Source organism: Carettochelys insculpta, chromosome 3, assembly GCF_033958435.1.
Source record: "Carettochelys insculpta isolate YL-2023 chromosome 3, ASM3395843v1, whole genome shotgun sequence".
Lineage (NCBI taxonomy): Eukaryota > Metazoa > Chordata > Testudines > Carettochelyidae > Carettochelys > Carettochelys insculpta.
In genome coordinates, this window is record NC_134139.1 from 110,795,867 (window position 1) to 110,818,181 (window position 22,315).

Sequence of the window (22,315 nt, forward strand, 5' to 3'; positions counted from 1 at the left end):
CCGCAAGCTGATTTTCGTCGGCATGTGAGGCGGGGACTTAGCCCAGTCCCTCCTTCCCGATGCAGCTGGGAGCTTGCTCAAAGCCATGCTGCCTGTGGGTTAACAAAAACCCACTAATGCTACCAACCACCACCTAAATGGTAAAGGCCTGCATATTTATTACTAATGAAGCTGTTGAAAGTAGGCTATTAGTGACTTTAAAAAGTATCACCAGCACTCAGACTGTGCATAGAGGTCAAAAGGTCAAACTTGGTCACTTTCTCAGAAAGGTTGCTGACCCATGTTTTAAACCAATCACCTTCTGGACTCTCAAGACAAGTCTGTTTACAAGTCTTTGTGTTAATTTCTCATTTGTTCAGGCTTCCTGGGCACCAGTAATGGCTCTCCTCAGCACAATTAAAACTATTAACAGACTTACCCTTCATATTTCTAACTTCACATACAAGAATGATACATGCACCCAAATGGATACAGATCCAGCAGATTGTAACATTAAAGTTGATCGGTGACATGAGATATTTTGTCCAAAGCATCTCCGAGTTATGCATACTTATATTCCTAAGCCAGTTTTCAAAAAACTTTTTGTGGCTGGGGAGCAGGGATTGTCCACTCTACGTCTCCAATTTAAATGAATCCCATGCCTGAGATCCTAGATCTCTTCATGACCTTTGAATCGCTTATCAAACTCTCCCTTTCTCCTACATCCATTTCTTTGGCCCCACAGATGTTGATAATGTCTTGCAAAAGAAAAATTGGCAAAATGTGGCATGTGGCCTTTCCTCTTTCCATCAGCATGCGTCCTTCCTACCACAATCCCTCCCTCTTCTCCTCCATCACATGTGTCTCATCCACTGGCCCTAGTGACTCCATCCCATTTCCCAAACTTCCTCATGTCCATTCTGTCCCTTATCGGTTCTGCTCCGTGATTTGTCACTCTCTCCTGAGTTTCCACTCACACTGCAAACATGCTGTAGTTTTTCTCAGCTTGGAAAAAAAATGATAAAACCGCACCCTTCTTGCCATGTGCCTGTGCTGCTGCTATGCTCCCTTCCCCTTTAATTTTTCAGGTGTGCTGTTAATATTCATTTTTCCAATTCCATCCTAAGCCCTCTCTGTCAACTTTTTGCTCAAGGCACTCCTCTGAAAACTCTCTCACCAAAACCCCTAATGATATCTTCTTAATCAAATCTCAAAACCAGTATTTCTTTCTCATACTCTTTGACCTGTCAGCTGCCTTCAAGAGTTGACTGTGTTTGTGTTGACATCTTGTCCTCTGTTGGCTTCCATTACATGCTCTTGATTTCTCCTCCTTCTTCTATACTTCCTCCTTCAGGGTGCATTCTTCTCATCCCTGCTCCAGTTTTTTGTGAGTGTTCCATAGGGCTCTGTTCTAGGTACCCCTCTCTTCTCCGTCTGCCTTATCTCATCCACTAACAAGGAATACAGCTGGGATCAATGGAGTTAATAGATGCACCAGCCATCAGTTTAGCAGGTCTAGTGAAGACCTACCAAATCTACCACGGATTGCTCTCCAGTCAGCTCCTGTATCCACCCCCATGGGAAGAGTAAGGAAAGATGACAATAAAGTGTTTGCTGTCAACCTCTCATGATGTGTACACAGCAGTAACTTAACCTAAGATACGTTGACTGCAGCTACCTCATTCATATAACTGGAGTTGTGTACCTTTGGTAGGGCTACACTGTCACAGCAAGTCTATCTACAAATTTAACTATCAAGTCTTTGTTGACCCTCCCTGGTCTATCTCTGTACTTTAGACCTTTCTCCTTCTTTGCTGATATGTAGCTACCAGCTGAAGATCAGCAGGGGTAAATATGGTTTCCCTGCAACCTCCTTTCCTGATTGTTGTTGGCAATGCTGCTATCCTGCCTATCACTCAGACCTAAAGGCTGAGTGACATTTTTGACATGCATCTAAATCTTGCTGATTCTTTATACTTAATATCTCTAAGATAGCAACTTTCTTATTCATTCATTTAGCTAAGGCTCACATCATGAATACCGCAACGTCCTATTTTCTAGCCGTGACAACTGCAGTCTTGCACTGCTCGCATCTTTTCAGAATGCTGCAGCAAAGATCATTCTCCCAATCTCTCTCTCTTATCATATCTCTCCATTCTTTCTGGTTTTCCATTGGCTCTCTCTCCTGTAACATCAGACATAAGCGACTTCACTGTCAAGGCTCTTCACAATCTATTCTCACACTCTGTACCATCTCTCATTGTCAATTCCTGTCTGCACTCAGTCTATGATGCCAGCCTCTACTGTACGCCAATTAATCTTTCAAACTAGCACCTTTGTGTTTTCACACTCCCCCATCCTGCTCTGCCCCACACACTTGGGAGGGGCTCCTAATAAACACCTGGAAAGCCACTCAATTTTCTCCTTCAAATCACGCCCTTGTCATGATCTGTACAAAAGCCTTGACAACACTTAGGTTGCTAATATGCTGAAACCACAGCCTATCATGCTGACCAGCACTGTCTTGCTGTTTCCTCATACTCCCGTATAGGTCTGTGTCCATCTGGTGTCTGTTATCTTCTGCTTAAATTGTAAACTCTTGGAAGGATTGGCATTTTTTCCTATGTTTGTACAGCACCGAACAAAATGGAGTCCTGGTCCGTGGCTGGACTCTTCAGGGCTTGGATAATAAATGTATATAGCAAATCAATACAAAATGTGCATGTTGTCATGTGGTTCAAGTCAGAAGTTAAAATGTAAACAAGCAATTCATATGCATAGTTCCACTGCTCAAAACAAGTGTACAGTATGTAACTGTGAACCATGAGGCAAATCTTGCTGCTTCATTGTACTCACAGCTTGGTCTCTTCAGTGCACATTTTACTTATGCATGGTTCAAATTCAGAGGCGCACCATGTCTCTCCAAAGTCTGAAGGCTAAGCTCTTGCCATTGACCATTAATAAAACTATAACACAGCTGTGGAATCTTAATGCCTTATGCTTTATCACCATCTGTATGGTTCAGTGTTTCAAAAAGGACACTATATTGCTGAACCTATAGCTTCATTCCTCCTTTCCATTGTAGGTTACGGGCAATTTGACAGCATGACTACTTGTAGAATGGTGTATAAAATGTAGCATTCTCACTCACTTCTTTGCAGAAGCAGAGTCTAAATCATTTTCAGGTGGTGCCAGTGTTTGAAGAAGGGATTTGTTGCTGTTCTTAACTTACAATCTGTGTATCTAACAACCTAAAATTTGAGATTTTGTGGGACTCACTGTTGCATGTGGAGAATGAAGTACTGTAATTGTGATAAAAATTCGGACAGCTTTGCAACTGGCTCATTTACACTGAACAAAATCCTCGTCTTTATATGCAGTGCAGCACATTACGGTCACCACATTTTCCTTTATGCAGATGAAGTATTGTATATTGTTCATTGCTCTCTGAAGTAATGTCCTGTATAAATGTCTTTATAATACCATATATAATCTTTTTGACAAAACAAGCCGTCCACTTTGTATTGGTTAGTTTGGTGGCAATGTACGGGTGTCTGAAAACACCAGGAGTGTATCTGTGCTTAAAAGATCTCAGAAAGAACATACTGCAGTTTTTAAGAAAAATCCTTTTTTATTTTCATATGTATGCTGAGCATGAGCTAACGTTGTTTTCAATTTCTGCTGACAGTGCTGAAGCAACACACTGTTCTTTTATTTAAGGGGAGATAATAAAATGATTGCAATGGTGTTTCAAATCAAGGTGAATAAAATGCCACAATGATGCATAGGATATGAAATCACTATGCAGAAGTTTGCAGTTTCCACTGTGAAATAATAATTCTTATTTCAGCACTTCGGGTGGTCAGTAACTACTGTGTCATGAAGATAAAGTACTTTATAGCCAGACAATTTTTTTTGTACTTCAGACATAAACTTGATATATTATGCAGGTGCTCAAAAGTTTGAGGTGAGCTGTGACACATTCAGCATCAACATTTGCAGAGACCTACATTTAAAGCTGATGTTGCTGTAGCTAAATACAGTGGGGCTATAATTTATGCAAAGTGTCATGCGCTGCTGTTCAGTTTGCCATTTCTGTTGTCTGCTCATAGTAACAGGCTCTTTACACAACATAGCTGAATATTATAAAGTTAGTTTGGACATTTAGGTTAAAATGTTTGCACTGAGCACCAGTTGTTTTGGTTTTCCCATTTCCAGGAGTAAAGACAAATAAGAATTATTGCCACATTTATAGCTATGCTATCAATAGCTATGCCTTGTATATGAGTTGGATAAATCACTCAGTGCCACCTGGTCACTAAGCAATTCCTTAGTGTTCTTTTGTTCAGTAAACTAACTCCTCTAATTAAATAGTAACATTTTGTACATGCTGCGTATCAAAGTCAGGGCAATCAACTGGTAACAAGATACAAGGCAGTTAAGAGGTGTGGGAGGGTGGGGTCAGATAATTATTTAATGGCAGTAGACATTAAGATTTTAAAAGTTAAATATAAATAGTTAAAACACAATTTGTCAATATCATAAGTTTAAATATATGAATTAAATATCCATATATTCAAATCTGGAAATGTTTGAAGCAGCATTTTGCTTTTCCTACATGTCAATTGAAACTAATGGAAATCTGCTTTTTTTTGTTCATGTCTATGTTGTGAAATAAACATTTATTGACACTTACCTATAAAACATATAATCCTTTTAATCTCATGTAGGAAGAAGCTCAGCATGGGACTATCAGGGTGTGTCTATATGAGCACAAATCTTCAAAATGGCCATGGTAATGGCCATTTCGAAGATTACTAATGAGCCTCATTAGCATTAGGACGCTTCCGGCCGTGATGCTTCGAAAGCACGCAGCTCAGCGCGGCTACATGGGGGTCCTTTTCAAAAGGACCCGCACCTTTTGAAATCCCCTTATCCTGCTCACTGATTGGAATAAGGGGATTTCGAAAGGAGCGGGGTCCTTTCGAAAAGGACCCCTGTGTAGCCACGCCGAGCTGCGTGCTTTCTAAAACAATGCTTTCCAAGTGCCGCAGCCAGAAGCGTCCTAATGCTAATGAGGCGCTGAATATTCAATTCACTACCTCATTAGTAATCTTTGAAATATGGCTATTTTGAAGATTTGTGTCTTGTAGATATAGCCTTCATATTTAAAACTTTTCCACAGAGTGATGGCTCTCACGCTGTTTAGGTCTTTCTCATGATAACTCTGATAATTTGTGCACATAGATGAATGGTGGAAAGAGTTCAAAGTAGGGCCATCAAGTGATTTAAAAAAAAATCACCATTAATCGCAGGGCTACAGGGGTTTTCCCCATCCCCAGCTGGGGTCTTCATTGCTCTGAGGCTGCCAGTGGGGCTCCCCAGCCAACTTCCAGACATGGGACTGCCCCTGTCTGGGGTCCCTACAGCTGCAGATGGGGCTCTGCACCCCAGCCAGCTCTCAGTTGCAGTTCTGCTCCTGGCCAGGGTTCCTATGGCTGCTGGCAGGGCTCTGTGACCCAGTGGCTCACAGCCGCTGGACTGCCAGTGTTCCCTCTGGCCATGATCTCTGCAGCCATGGGACTCCTGATGGGGTGGGGGTGGGGGGCAGCCCCATGGCTGGGAGCTGACTAGGGCACAGAGACCCACCAATGGCTCCATCTGCAGGATACGGCCAGAGACAGCCTTGCAGCTGCAGGACTCTGTCTGGGGGCAGCCCCACAGCTGAAAGCCCCACCGGTAGTTGTAGCCCTGGGGACCCAAGCAGGGAACCCCAGCAGCCTGGGGCTGGGAGCCAGCTGGGGCACAGAGCCTCACCTTGAAGAACACTTTAAAGTAGGAACGTTTCAAAGATTACTAATGAGGTGCTGAAATACATATTCAGCTCCTCATTAGCATGCCGCCAGCCACGGCACTTCAAAATTGCCACAGCTCGCTGCTGCGCAGCTTGTCCAAATGGGGCTCCTTTTCGAAAGGATCCCGGGGATTTCAACGTTGGTGGCAGTCTTAACCTTAATTAACGTAGCTTTAGGCATTTTGAGCTGACCAAATACTTCAAAATGTCATATGTGAAGGTACACATTTTAGCTGTTACAGAGGTTTTACGTTTTTATGTTTTCTTTTCTGTAGACATGCTAGCTGGTAAATTCACTGGTAGGAATGTCCCCCAAAAGGCTAAATTTAAGAAATAGTGCAAGATATTTATGGAAACCTTATCCTTAGCCCATAAATGAAAGTATTCACGCTGCATCACAAAAGGGAATGAAACTACCATGTGTGACCTGTGTGAAAAGTATGGAGTTTGTTATAAATATCTACTCCAAGCAATGATCCCATTGAATAACTCATGAGCAATCCCTAGGTTGAAATATGTTTGCACAGAAAGTCATACTGTAAGTTTGAACACATTTGTGGATTTTGTATTTTGTCCATGTAAACTTCATGTACAAGACTAAAACTAATATTCAATGAAAAAGTGATTTGCTGTGGAAAGTTAGCATCACTCTGGTTATAAGAATATAAGAATGGCCAGCCCAGGGCAAACCAGTGACCCATTTAGACCAATGTCCTGTTTCTGACATTGTCCAATGTCAGTTTCTTCCGAAAGAATTAAAAGAATAAGGCAGTGTCAAGCAAACCATCCTTTGTCCAGTCCTGACTTCTGAAAGTTGGAATTTTAAAGACACCCAGAGCATCTTGGCTGAGAGTCATTGATTGGTCCAATCTTCCATGAACTCAGGAGTTCATGCTATTAGCCATTGACCAAATTGTAAACTCTATATGTAAGGGAAACCATTTTGAGTCAGAGGATGCTGCAGCTTAGCGTTAGCACCTATCTATGAACTTATTTAATTTTTTGTTTTGAACCTTCACCACATCGCAAGGCAATTAATTCCACAGATTGACTAGGTGGTGTGTGAAGAAGTACTTAGTTTTGTTTGTTTAAACTGGCTACCTATAAATTTCAGCAGGTGACCCCTACTACTTGTGTTACATGGATAAACTCTACTACTATAGTAGAGTTTAAAAAAGAACTAGATAAATTCATGGGGGGATAGGTCCATCAATGGCTATTAGCCAGGATGGGCATGGTAGGTGTCCTCAGCCTCTGTTTGCAAGAGTCTGGAAATGGGCAGCAGGGAATTGATCACTTGATGATTACCTGTTTTTGTTCATTCCCTCTGGGGCACCTGACATTGGCCGCTGTTGGAAGACCGGATACTGGGCTTGATGGACCTATGGTCTGACCCATATGGCTGTTCTGATATTCTTGAATAATGTTTCCTTATTCAAGTTCTCCACAGCGTTTTTGATTTTTTTTTAGACCTCCGTTATATCCTACCCTTAGTTGTCTCTTTTCTAAGATGAACATATTCACTTTTTATCATCTCCTTTCATCAAAGCTGTTCCATACACCTAATCATTTACATTGCCCCTCTCTCTACTTTTTTCTAATTCTTGTACATTAACTGAGATATTGCAGCCAGAATTGCACACAGTATGCAGGGAGTGGGTGTACAATGGCTTTGTATAGTGTCATTATGATATTTTCCATTTTATTCTTTATTGCTTGTCTGATGGTTGCTAACATTATTAATTTTTTTTTCAAACACCAATGCACAAAGAGCAGATGTTTTAAGGGAACTATCCACCGTGATTCCAAGGTCACTTTCTTTAGTGGTAACAGTGAATTTAGATCTCCATCCTTTTGTATGAGCTTATTTTTAAGTGTGTATTACTTTGCACAGTGATTTTGTCTTCAAATGCATTTAAGTGCTTATGTCATTTTTCATAATCTTACAGATGTGACGATTAAGTAGTTTTTAATTCTGAGATTATACCACTCTCAGAATGAAATATCAAACCTTTTCCCTCTACGCTTAGTAACAGCATATACTAGTGGCTAAATGCTTGTATGATTCAAACTAGAGAGTACACTTTTTGAGAGGTTACATTTGGATCCCCCCTCGCTTATTACCTTTATTTCGTTCCATAGGTAAAAGCTTGAACATTTGGACAAACTATCTTTCCAGTTCACTTTAGCAATACTATTGCTCTTTATACTGTAGGGAGCTGGACCATTAGAATAGCAAAACCACATACTCCTTTATCCTGCAAGATCACAGATTTAGTCAGTGACTTCAACACGAGCCCATTGATTGGGTAGTGTTGTATACATCTGATAATAGTGCAGTGGAAATGATATCATAACACTATAATGGCCTCAACATGCCCACGAACTATTAGTGTTATTTTTCAAGGGAAACCATTTTCAGGTTACTAGAACTATAAAATCAAAGTATACCATTTGAAATTGTAACAGCAGAGTATTTGCTACATCTGGTCATGGAATAATGAATGAGAATCATTAATAGTATGTTAATTGGGTAACACCAGAAAAGTTTCTCTGATATATTGTGATTGCATGCATCACTTGACTCTTAGTGTACTTTAGGGATTTTTGGTTGTGCCATACCTCTGGGTCTGATAGCATATTGTGTTAAGGAGCATATTAATACTGCTGCAGAACAATTACTGGTTCATTTGCTAACTGATTAAAATTCATACATAATTTATTGAAATGGAAAGAGACTTTATAAATAAGTCTTTGTCCTCAAGAGCTTAAAAATAAAATGCATATGCTAATGTAAGAATACGCTTTACGGCCAACATAAAATTTAATATGCAGTGGTATACTAGTCTCATTAATGCATAGTTTCACTAGTAGTAATCATGCTGTTAATCAAAGTATATACTTCTAAACATAGCTTTCATACTGTAGAGGTGCAATACTCAGAGCTGGCAGTATATCATCCTCAACAATGTTTGTGTGGTTTGCTTCAAGTCTGAAGTTAGAATTCATTAGTTTAACGTTTCATTTGCTAGTTCCACAGGAAATGAACTGTCCTTGTTAAGCTATGGTTTGTTGCTGAGGTTTGATTCATTATGCATAGTTTTTGCAAGAAAATAAAGGGGTGACGGTGGTTAGATGGGTAATTAGCTCAAATATCTGAGGGTCTTGACTGTTCTGAACTAAACTATGTAGAAGTTTTGCATGTCACGAAATTTAATCCTATGTCTGTCACTAGGGATGAAATAAAAGAATTCCAGTTGTTCCTATTATGAGATTTAATGGATTCATATGAGATCATGATTTGCAGATTGTGTTACATGACATGAGTACTTTTGATGCAGATGTTTTACAGGAGCAATCCCTCCCTATCAAAATTTTATAAATATTTGCTATTTGGGGCAATTTGATTCCTTCTAAAAGTGGCAAGTATGCTGTGGAGAATGTAGTTGTTTCAGAGTATTGGCATCTGTAGCAGGAACACAGAGGGACAAGGAGATCTCATCACCAACTTCTCCTCTAAGTGATGATGGAATGTGACAAGAAGTTCTTGGATGCATTTGAGGTCATCTTTGTTCTGAATAAGCACAGGGAGATGATGAATTGCCTAAGAATTTTTACATAGTCAGTTTTCAAAGATAGAAACACATTTCAACTACTCCATCTTCTCAAAGGTGTTGTGTTTTCTTCTTGGGGGTGGAAGGGTGGCATGGTAGGGGTGGAGTTAGTTTTTCTTTGTATACACTTACCACCAGATGTCTCTACCTGCTTGGGAGTTACTGTGTGGTTCAGCATCACTGCTGTGTGAAACCTCTGTGAGACTTGAATTTAGCATTGTTGCCTAATTAAGTGAAACAAATTAGCTGAAATATGTGCCATCTGGAATGAAAATGAACCTTCCATGTTTATGAGTGGATTTGTTTTATTGGAAAAATACATGTTGCTTTGATTGTTTCTTAAAATAAATCACTCCTAGGCAATGTGCTACTCTAGGCAGAAATTTCATGGATTTCCCCCCACCACCACCTTTTTGGTTCTTTGCTTTTCAGTTTCTTCCGCTTTACCTCTTTGCTTAAAAACGCAACGTGTAGATTTTTGTGGGAGGGTTTTTGTTTGTTTTGGATTTTTCTTGCATTATGTACCCATTTCAGACGTATGTATTCCATGATACATTATTTTATTGAGGAACCATCAAGAAGGCCATATATTGTTGTTATAAATCTTTACGTTGTCACCATCTCGTCAGTACTGCCCAGTCTAAACATTCTGAAAAAGTTTGATATATTTCCATTTTGTTCACCCTACGCTGCCTTTTGGCAGGTTTGAAAAGGATTGAAATAATTTTTTTTTTTTTTTTTGGAGATGCTGTCAGGTGGGCAAGGGAACGTGACACTGCAGTTGTTTCTGGAGGAATTGTTCTCAGCTTCTCTCAATAAAATAAAATGAATTAAACTGAAATTCAAAGTCCCACTTTTTTTTGTCTTGCAAAATACAAGAATCACCATGAGGTAATTCATGATAGTTCAGGAAATGTTACCAGATGAGGATCTTATAAATCATCTGAGTTCTGGAGCAAGAGTTGCAGATAGAATGAAGAAATATAGCTTACTGACTTCAGTGGCACAACAATGAATTATAATAGCTGAGAGTATACCCTCCAGTTCTTAATGCTGGGTTGTTCTAGCATTGCTTTCCAGTTCTGGTGTCTCTACAAACACAAGATGACACTTTTTGTTGAGAGAGGTGTTCAGCTGTTCATGTATTAATAATATCTTGATCTCTCTTTTGTTTATTCACTGTGTTTTTCAATTTCTTACAGAACCACCTCGACCAATAGCACCACCCCAATTACTTGGTGTGGGGCCTACATATCTGCTAATTCAGCTGAATGCTAATTCTATAATTGGTGATGGGCCAATAATTCTGAAAGAAGTGGAATACCGGATGACATCTGGGACTTGGACAGAAACCCATGCTGTAAATGCACCAACTTATAAGTTATGGCACTTAGACCCAGACACTGAGTATGAAATTCGTGTCCTCCTTACCAGGCCTGGAGAAGGAGGAACTGGCCAGCCAGGACCACCGCTTATCACCAGAACCAAATGTGCAGGTGAGGTCTGATATTTTTCCCCACTTGTTCACATTGCAATGGTGGTGTTGCTACAGCAATAGTTCTCCTTTCCCTGTGCCTCCAATGGTCAGCTTTGGCTCCATATTCTGTTTGTGCCACCTTACTGAAGCTTCCATTTGTTGGCTCTGGGAGCTAGGAATCTGTGACAAAATGTCTGAATGAATACAGTGAAATTAAAGGAAGATTGTGAAGGAGAGTTGCTAAGGAACTCAGGAAAGATTAAACAATGACCAAAACTGCCTCTCTGGTATCCAGCTCCAGTGGAGTCAAGACGACAAAGTCTGAACCAGCAATTGGTGGGAAAATTTGTCTAACTGCTTCATAGAGAACTAGGGTGGTTTAGTCCCCAAAGCCTACAGTCAAAAGATCCTGACCAATTAAAAAATGCTCTGGCTCAAAGAGACTGGTCAAGATGCATCAGAGCAAAGGCTGACAAGTCTGTCTGAGAGAAGCTTAACAAAAAAGTTGGCAAATGCAATATTCAAAATTCCTAAAAATGTAGTAAGCAAAGACAGTCAGTGTGATCGGCTCCCCTCAGTGCAGGCTGGAACTGTGGGATAACTGTGCCCCCTTAACTCTCCCGCTTAGGCTGTCTCTCACAATGCTTTGCTCGTGAGAAGCAGCAATACCCTTCTGGATACTGGGTGGATCCTCTCACCCAGCTACAGTGCATGAATGTGCCCAAAGCCACTCATGAATCATACTGCAAGAGGCACCAAGCAGCTCCCTCTGCTCCCTCTCTTGTACCCTAGGAATATACCATCTTGCACAAGTTAAGACCCCCTTCTTGAGCAATGCAAGTTTATTAATTTGTTTTGCACTTCATCAAGGGAAATTGGACGTACACCAGCCTCCGTAACCTGAGCAGATTAACTAATCACTTTTGGCAAATTCAATGGTAAAGACAAATAGAAAAACAAAAGTATTGATTACAAAGGATAGATTTTAATTGATAGGCAGATACTCAGAGTTAGTCACAGAAATAAAATGAAATACTAACACACAGTCTAAACCAGGCGTGTCCAGCCCGCGGATCGCATGCGGTCCTGGACAGTTAGTAATGCGACCCCACAAGATTGTAAACTTTTAACATTATGTGATTTATATACATTAACTATATTATATATTTTATATGCGACCCAAGACAATTCCTCTTCACTCAATGCGGCCCAGGCAAGCCAAAAGGTGGGACACCCATGGTCTAAACTTTCAAACCTATTAGACCATGCAAGATCTACATGAAGCACTTTTTTTCTCATCCCACTGGGTATTGCAGTTCATGTACAGGTCCCACCCTGGAAACCTGGTAAGTCTCCTCCATTGGAGTCATCAGTCTTCTGGGTGTCCTGATTGCTTGCAGCATAGGTGGAGGAAGGAGAAAAAAACAAACATGAGACCACTCTATTCTGTTTTATATCCTTCATGCGTGTTCTTGGAGAACATGAGTCCAGTCATGTCTAGTGACATAGCTGAATCACCAGGCAAGGTAAAATAATTCCTTTAGCGTTGCCTTTTACAGGTGAGTCACTGCATTATAGCTCCCTCGCTGCATAGTGGCTATTGATAGCTCTTCAACATCCACACGGATGTTGGCTAGCTCCCTGGTTATTGTCTTTTTTTTTTTTTTTTTTTTTTTGGTGGGCGGGGGGAGGAGGTTAGTATGTGGACACTTCCCAAATCCACAGTATATTTCACTGACAATCATAAAATGCAAATCTCATAACTTGATATGCGTTAAAGAAATACATATTTAAGTAGAACAATGAGTTTCCCCAGATCATAACCTTTTCCTATGATACCTTCCCTGGTATGCTTTATATGTGGTATCATAGTTATAGGCAAATAATGAATATGGGGAGGTTATAAGGCTGTCCCTTGGGATTTAGTGTCACCGTCACATGGCTTAATTCTAAGCTTTCTATATTTATATAGTGATGAGAGCAATGTTAGAAAGAAACCTCAATCCACATATTAGCCATGGATCCCAGCTGGACAGCTTATTCTCATGCTCATAATAGTATGTATGATCATTCTGTCCAGTTACTATGGAAAAAGGTCAGAGCCAGAGTTAGGAGCTAATGTCCTCAACTTGAGCTGGTCAGTGAGTTTGTATTCCAGAAAATTAAACAGCCTGTATGGATACTTGGTTTATTTTGAAACCGCACATTGCATTTCATGGGAACTGAAGCACTTGCCTCATTTAATTCCCTAAACAAATAAGCTCTCAGCCTAAAGCAATTCTGAAACTGCAGGCAATTCTGAAATTTGCAATAGGTGATCTTATCTCTCATGTACTGTATACCTCTTGAAAATTGAAAGGATTCATGGATCTTTCTCACTTCAGATAATAGGTATTGAAATCTAGTCTAGATTAGTGTCCATTCAATTATCTTAAATATTTTAAACATTGCTCCAAAAATATAGTATAAAAATTTGAAGCAGCTTCTTCATTAAGGCAACACAAATTAGAATATATTAAATATTAGTTGGTAGACTTTTGTGTTCCAAATACACATTGAACCTCTCTAATGTCAAGCTGGGACTTAAAAACATCTAGGGATGGAGATTCTACCACCTCTCTCAATAATGCATTCCAGTGCTTCACTAGCCTCCTGGTAAAATAGTTTTCCTAATATCTAACCTACACCTTTCCCTCTGTAACTTGAGACCATTGCTGACTGTCTCTTTGCTTACTGAAAACTACCCATGTAGTGTCAAATATGGTGACTGGAAATAAATGTTGGTGTGAAACTACTTTGATTTACTGTGTCGATAACAAACAGACATTACTGAATATTCATTGGATGTGTTTTAAATGTTTTTTTTTCTAAATACCGGTGATAACTAACACTGAGTTCCCAGGAAGAATATGACAGTAATATACTATTAGGTATTTTACCTTGAGAATGAACAGTTGCTTTCTTTTGGGAGGAGAATTGAAAATTATTTTTACATGTTGTTGGCTTAGAATTTACAAATGCCATGGCATTTCAGCATAATATGTTATTGATTACTAGTCTGTTTCACTTCAGAACATCTTACATTTTGTGCAGTTTCAGGTACAATTGTGCAGGTTTGAGCATCAAGCACTTATTGTGGTTATGAGGTTGCAAGAGTGGTTGAATGAATATTTAGCATTTTCTGCACAGTGACCTATGAATTCTGAGGACTGTTATGGTGCCAAGCAAAATTTATTAACTGTTTGAGTATCTGAAATTTGATAGAAGATTATATTTCCTGTGCTTAAATTTAGTGACTACATTATACTGAAAATGCAAGTATTTTACCACATCACATCTGTATGTGGGCAATTAAAAGTGGTACTTGGCAGACGAACATATGATACAAATGAGTATTTTTAAATAACTAGAATGAGACTATAAAATGCACTAACCAGCACTTGATTTTCTTTTTAAAATGATCCTCCCTTTGCACACAGGTTTAGTCTTGTTTAACTAAGTGGGTTCCAGCCATTTGCTAAGAGTAGTTATGTGCTCTAAGAGGTATATTTGGTTAGATCAAGCAGTGATTACTAAGGGCACTTGCTCTCATCTTTCTCCTCACAATGAACCAGACTGGAATGTGTGATTCCTGCTGTATAACTACACAACCTCTCAGTATTATTGCTCACATATGCATTTTAAAATAAAAATAAAAGGCAGTGAGATGCTGTTTTAATAGGAAGCAATCCTAATACCTAACAGAGCAAGAAGCCAAGAATGTCTTCCTGTGATACTTTACTTTTGAGAATATCATCTGAGAACAGGGCAGGGAGTATGCAATTTTTCTTTCCTGTGTTAAGCTGAAATAAAATATGCTGCATTTTAAAATTGTCCACTTAGCATGCTTTAGCAATTGTATGTTAGAAATTGTTCGGTTACATTGGCTGCTGCTTCTGACTAACTGTTAATAGCTGAGCTTTATGATTAAATGATATTTTAGTGGCAAAGAAGGTCAACAGTTCAGTCTGTCCAGAATTTAATATATCTACACAGTCAGTAGAGCTCCTACCTCACTGAAGTGCAGTGTGGTTTGTTATTTTCAGTAATACATGTGGATCTTTGGAGAAAAGGGAAAATGATCTGATTTTTGTTCCAAACCCTTTAAGTCAACTTAAGTCTGTGCATTTTTCAATAAAGCAAGGAAAGGGATGAAGCTTTCTCCTTCTGGTTACAGTATCAGATTGAAAAATGGAATTATATGTATAGGTGTGGGGTTTTTTTATTGTTGTCCAGGATACTTAGCCTTTGTGATTGATAATTATCAATGATAATCAGCTTTGAGTCAAAGCTTTGAGTCAAACTCATTCAGATGTTTGTTCAGAAGTGCAGTGTTGACTTACAGTTTGGCTTTGGTTAAAGGATCAGGGCTGTGTGTGACCTTGTTTTTTCTCAATGTGGAGTATTTTTTGTGATTTGCATATTACTAAATTTGAAAACAAGACAAAAAAACACCAAGATACAGCTGAAGTTCTCAGTCTTAAAAAAGCACATAATAAAAATAAACAGAACAAAGAAAATATATGTATTTTACCTTTCCTTTTCATTCTTAAAGTTAGTCTCCAGAGATCAATGCATTAGGGGCCTAGCTCTTCATGGCCATCTGGATTAACATGCCATGCTAGTGTGACTTTTTCAAAAAGTATATGCAATTTTCAAATAGAGCAGTAGGGCCACCCAAACACATTTAAAAACCACTTGTGCTGGAGGCTGGCTGGCTGCAAATACTTACAGTTCTCTTACTTTTCATTGTCCCACTGAAGATCATGGATTGGGGCCAGTGTTGCCCCTAGTTTTTTATGTACGGGTGCATCAGTCAAAAGTCATTGTGCACACAGAATGTGGCAAGACTGAGATATTAGGGTATGAAAGGAGTCCTAGGGTTGGGGTGTGGGGTGAGGGCTCTGGCTGAGGGTGGGGCTGGGGATGAGGAGTTCAGGTTAAGACTGTCCAGGGAAGAGACGACTACCCCCCAGCCCTCTCATGCCTCAGCAGCTTGAAGCCTGGTGAGGGGAGCCTCTAGTCTCAACTGCCGTTGCAGCTCCTGTTGGCACAGACGGTGGGGAGATGACTGTTCCCAAGCCAGGACAGGTCATGGCTAAGCTGGATGGGAGCCAAAAGAGGGGCATCTGTCGCACAGAAGTGGCAGTTCTGGGGCACCTCCAGGTTGGGCACAGTGGCTGAGCATGGAGCTGCTGTTAAAGGTGGGGAGGGGCACTGCTGTGGCCGAAGGCAGGGGGCCGGGGGCAGCACACCCTGCATGCTGGCCCCAGCTTTCTTGGGGCAAAGTTGGCACTCTGGGCAGCTGTCTGGACCCTTATGTGGGCATGTTAGATCCAGCCATGCAGCTCAGGGGGAACTTAAGAGTGGTGCTGGAGATTCTTGGTAGCTGGAACTAGTGAACTTGTCTAGCCAACTTGTCTGGAGGCAAAATTGGGTATTTGTCAGAAGGGCAACAGGAAAATCTGGCAACTGCTGTGTGAAGTTTAGGACACTTATATATTGGTATAATTCAGGAGCTGGTATTTTTTCCTTTCTGAGTTGCTTACACATTCTTCCAAAAAGCTAATAAAATACAAACAAAAACTAATTCTCAGTTGTTTTTAATCTGGTGGAATGTTTTAAGATTCTGTAAGGCTCCAGAGAGAGAATATTTATTGCTTTACTTTAAATGCAATCTTAAGATTTCAATTAAACCTTGTCCTTTTCCTGGTATACTGAAAAAAATCTGATATCCATAAATGTGAAGGCTTATAATATATGAGGGAGGCACCGTGATACATTTTGAGCATTTTAGTGTGTTTGATTTGCCATTTTAACATTTCTATTGCTATTTACAGGTTAGGCATGCTTTATTAGAATAAAATGATAGACTCACTTGCAATACTGTAATTGAATTTATTGAGTTTTTACGTTTGTCATTTCACCAGTATTTGTTTGTTTTTACAAACTTCTTTATCACCTGTAAATGTTGTTTCTGATTCCCTCCCCCCCGCCCCAAAATGAACGTCAGACATTAAGATCTAACTAACAGATATCAAAATCTATGTGCTCCTATTCTTGGCAACTTTACCAGTTGACCACATTAGGAAATCAGGAATTAACTAGTTAGGGATTAGTCAGAGGGGGCATCTTGCAGCTCTTCATCAATTTAACTGGGTTTGCACTTAGGCTATGTCTCTTCTCGATATAGCATTTGACCACTGACATGCAATTTTCAGTACGCCAATTGAGTAGCTAAAATCAACTCATCAGTAGTCTACTGCAGTGGCTGTCTACATGGAAGAAGGTCAACAGGAGCGTTTCTCCTGTAGACCTTCTTTAATCCTCACCACTCTTGAGAAGTTACGGTGTGGACTTTGACCCCCAGAAAGTGCTGTTCAGCTCATGCTCAAAACAAAACCTGTCTGCAGTAATGTGGCTGTAGGCTTAGTCATGTTTTTATTGGAACAGAAATCTTTTATCAACCTCTACAAACTTCATCAGTGGGATGTCCATCTCTGGTGTCCCTGATGATCATCTGGCATATCAAACCATACTTTGCACGGCTGTGGTTACCAGTGAATTGGCAGGTTAAATTCTATTCATTAACTTATACATGCCATACATGAAGACCTAAACGGCTGAGAGATACGAATGGGAGGTCCATAAGGAAGGATATAGCACTGGAGAGTTATGTTTTTGTCAAATCATACAAAGTAAACATTTGTGTATGCTGGAAAGTATACTGCTGAAAGATCTTCAAGGAAAAACAGCGTGTGTTTTTACTGGTGGTGCACCTGACCAAATTCATTCTGCATGTGGGTGGAAAAATTAGAGGAAACATTGCTCAGTAAGCACCTTTACTCCCTTTGAACCAGTATTAAACTGATAATCCAACTTGTCTTTGCTTTGTGTTCATTGTTGACTGTCTCTTTGCTTATTGAAAACTTTCTCAAATACGAGTGTAAGCAATTGTATGCCGCTTTTCTGAATTTCCCCTGCAGTTTTATTTGAATTAATTAATGTCCTATACTTTTCATGTTTAGTTCTAGATTTTATAGATTTCCTATGTGAAGATAGGTTACACTGTGCCAGTCCTCCCTGCTTTCCATTTGAAATGGTATTGGAAAGGGACAGCAACATAGAATACACCTGTGTAAGCCTTCAGCTGCTTTTATCTGTCACCCAATGTCAACCCATCTCCAGCTGCGTGATCCTCTTCCTCCCTTTTGTTTCTAAGGCCCCTGAATTTAAAGGAATGCAATATGAGGGTAGAAAGCTGAGTAATTTCTTAGTGCTAACACAAAGTGGTAACACAAATAACAAGCAGCTGTGTAGCACTTTGGAGACTAACAAATTCATGAGGTCAAGTGTTTTTGTGGGTAACACTCGCTTCTTCAGGTGACTGAAGTTCTTGTATAATGCTGGGTGTCATTGCTGGTGGAGCAGGTCCCAAGGGACATTAAGGACTTTTTAAGAGATAGGGCATCCACGTTGGAAAAATGAAAGTTAAAAAGACAAGGACTTCTTGATCAATTTTGTTAGCACTTCAAAAGTTAGCTAACATGTCTACTAGCAGGTTCTGGGCTCTCCCAGACACATCCACGTGTCCTTCAGCCTCCCCAATGCCTGTTGTGTTCTTCTGATTTTGTGTGCATGAAGGGTAGGGTTCCTAAATACACAGTGGAAATTCTCCTGGGTACTTAGAGATAACTGTGATTGGTAAATAGGAGATGTAGAAACTTCAGTTTTCCTTTTTCTGTGTCTAAATTTTGCCCATGTGGGAACAGACTGAGGAATATTGAGGTTGGAATACAAAGATAAAGCCCTATAGTGAGAGCCAGTACATCTGCTTGTGAGTGAATGGAATCAGTAGCTAACAGAATCCCTTTGAGACTTTGCTAGATTTTGAGAGGGTGATCAGGCAGATAAGACATGAGGGTGAAGAAAGGCAAGGATATAGAGCCAGTCTCAGGCTGCTGCTACGCTACCATTCTCCCATCGGAGCCGGCATGGTAATGAGGAAATTCAAAGCAGGCTAATGCAGTATTAATGTGCATATTCAGTGCTTCGTTAGCATAATGGTAACCATGTGAACAGAATTCGAATTGCAGATAGACAGTGGAGTTGGGGGGCAGCTTTGAAATAAGCACCCCACTTCAACATTCCCTTACTACCACAGAACTAGATTGGAGTGAGTGAGTGTCAAAGTGGGGCGCTTATTTCGAAGCTGCCCCCATCTTCACTGTCAATCTGGAATTCTAAGTCTGTTCGCATGGCCACCATTATGCTAAGGAGGTGCTGAATATGCATGTGAGCACCTCATTAGCCTGCTTTCAATTGCCCCATTTTCATGGCATCTCTGACAGGAGAATTGTAGCGTAGCAGCAGCATCAGTGTTATTGAAGTGGGTGTTTGGGTGGGGAGGGACAGAAAAGGGGAAGATTAGTTTATCTACAGCACCTAATATGTCCAACTCAGTTTGATGCTCTTCTTCAGATATAGAGCTCTGACAGGTACATTGCAGGTCCTTTCCTTGCTGGAAGGATTGCTTAGAACTAGCTGTGCATTAAAGATCTGATCCGAAACTGACTCAAGTCAATGGAAACATTTCCTTTAACACCATTTGATTTTGAATCACTTCTAAATTTCTGCCAGAGCACTAATATTGGGAAAGAACAACATGGCAAAGTAGAGAAAGTGTGTTGGGAATTGCTGTCCCAGCCATAACACTTATCATACCTCATTCTTTCCATCAAAATGGCAGTGTGCCTCCAGATGAGACATGAGTTACCACCACCATCACCTCTCGCCCCTCCTCCCCACTCCAATCCTATCCCCAGTTTAAAATGGACGTTGTTTATTGTGGCTTACTTCTGTTGAAGAGAGTTATGTCGGGGGGCAGAGGGGGATTGTCTTCAATAGTCTAACATTGTTCTTTTCCCTGATTCAAACTTGGACATTCTTCTGCAGAATAAAATGATACTTTCTCAGTATTTTTATTTCTCAATAAATTTGTTTGTGTTTGGAGAAAAACTAAAGGATATTCTCATCATATAATGAAATTATTTTCATTCCAACAGTAAGAAAGAAAGATGGTAAAAACAGCTATTAAAGTTAGACATTTTAAATAAGAAGGTTCAGATAATGAGCACCAAGACTTTTAAAAGAGCTGAGCAGGAAGTTTCCTAGATCACTAATTTCAATTATCAATAACTTCTGGAACTCTAACAGAGAGAGAGCCAGATTACTCTGTATTCTATATAAAAACAGAAACAAAAAAGCAGTCTTGTGTACTTTAAAAACTAACATAGTAATTTATTAGGTGATGAATTTTCATGGGACAGATCCACTTTTTCAGATCTATAGCCTTACCAAAACAGGCTCAATATATAAAGTACAGAGGTCCAAAAATTGTTATGAAGGTTGACAAATCAGAAAAATTGTAGTCTGTCCTACATACATGGTGTGTGGGCACTGTTGGCACATGAGGGCATATATTATATTAGTTGAGGAACAGGAGAATGTGCCCATGATTCTTTAACATGGTTAGGTCTAGTGATGGTATCTCCAGAATAGATATGTGGACAGATTTGGCAATGGGGCTTGTTGCAAGGAAAAGTTCCAGGATTAGTAGTATTGTGGTATAGCCTGTGGTTGCTAGTGAGAATCCTCATATGGTTGGGAGGTTGTCTGTAGGAAAGAACAGGCCTGTCACCTAGGGCCGTCTGGAGTTTGGCATCATGATTGAGGATAGGTTGTAGGTCTTTAATGATATGTTGCAGTGGTTTGAGTTGGGGGCTGTAGGTAATGACAAGTGGTATTCTGTTGTTGGCTTTTTTGGGCATATTGTGGAGTAGTTGGTTTCTGGGTATTCATCTGGCCCTGTCAATTTGTTTTTTTACTTTTCCTGGTGGGTAGTTCGGGTTCATAAATGTTTGGTAGAGATCTTGTAGTTTCCGGACTCTGTCAGTAGGATCAAAGCAAATGTGATTGCATCTCAGAGCTTGACTGTAAATGATGGATCATGTAGTGTGTGCAGGATGGAACCTAGAAGCATGTAGGGAAGTGTATGAGTCACGGGTTTCCAGTAGAGAGTGGTGGTGATCAGGATATCAGTGATTTGTACTGTAGTGTCCAGGAAAAGTACTGTGTTTGATTAAGAAACTGGAATGACAGAAAATTAACATGGCGCATATTAAATGTATTAAAACTTGTTAACTAATTAGTCTCAAATGTAGTTATAAAGAGGAAATTATGATTTCCTTTAGTAGGGTCAGTTCTTGGGCCTGTACTCTTTAATACAGTAGAACCTCAAGATACGTGCACTCAAGTTGCGTGTATCTCGGTTTAACTTGACTCAGGGTTGTGGTGAGCTGGCACCTGGATCTAGGCTGCCTGCCACTCAGGGGAGTGGGGAAACTGACCAGAGCTGCAGCGCTGGTTGGTTTCTTGTCTGCTGTGAGCGGCGGGGAGCTGAGAGAGAGGCTCCAGCTCCCTGCTGCTCACAGGAGCAGGGAAACTGACCAGCCCAATGGGCAATTTGACTTAAGTGGGATTACACAAGAACACAACCTCTGTGTAAATTGGAGGTCTACTGTAGTTTATTAATAATCTATTAGAAAACATAAAATAATCACTAATAACATTTGCAGATAGTACAAAAATAGAGGGAGTGGTAAATAATGAGGAAGGTGGGTCACTGATAGAGTGAAATGGATCTCTTGTTAAAGCTAGGCACAAGCAAACATTGACTGAAACTGCCAGCAGCAGTATGCGAATGAGAGGTTTCGAAAATGCTCATATTCACTCCCAGGCAGAAGCTGCTACTGGCGGAAAAAGGAGCGTAAATGTGGTTCTGCTGGCAACACCCCGCCTTTGTCGGCAGCCTCTTATGCCTGATATTTTCCTGGCAGAACCACATTTACGTTGCTTTTTTTCTGTCGGCAGCGGCCTCTGCTGGGGAGTAAATATGCAAATGAGCATCCATTTGCATTGTCGAGACTGACTATTTTCATACTGCTGCCAATAGTTCAGGGCAGTGTAACCATAGTCTGTATGTTTCAATCTAGCCAAATGTAGGTCATTCATCTAGGAACAAAACATGTCACTCATGCTTATTGAATTGTGGAAATCCTATCCTAGGAAGCAGTGATGGGAGCTCTTTAGTGGTTCATGGAGCATAACAGCAGATCATAAGGTCCCAGTCTGATGCTGTGACCAAAACGGACTAATGTGATCCTTGGATGTATTAACAGGAAAATCTTGAGTATGGAGTTCATTACCTCTGTATGTGGCATTGATGTGACCACTCTCAAATTACTGCGGCAAGTTGTGGTGTCCCAGATTCAAAGAGTGGGTTTAAAAAGA

The 22,315-nt window shown here is 40.2% G+C and overlaps 1 protein-coding gene across 4 annotated transcripts in view; it reads left to right on the forward strand.

Moving 5' to 3' along the window:
• The window catches only part of PTPRK (protein tyrosine phosphatase receptor type K), a 635,931-nt gene that overhangs the window by 385,469 nt on the left and 228,147 nt on the right, over positions 1 to 22,315 (forward strand). For all 4 annotated transcript variants that reach the window (XM_074990593.1, XM_074990595.1, XM_074990594.1 and 1 more), the window contains exon 7: positions 10,650 to 10,943. In XM_074990593.1, coding sequence (XP_074846694.1) covers positions 10,650 to 10,943 — 294 coding nt within the window. The remainder of the gene's footprint in view (positions 1 to 10,649; positions 10,944 to 22,315) is intronic.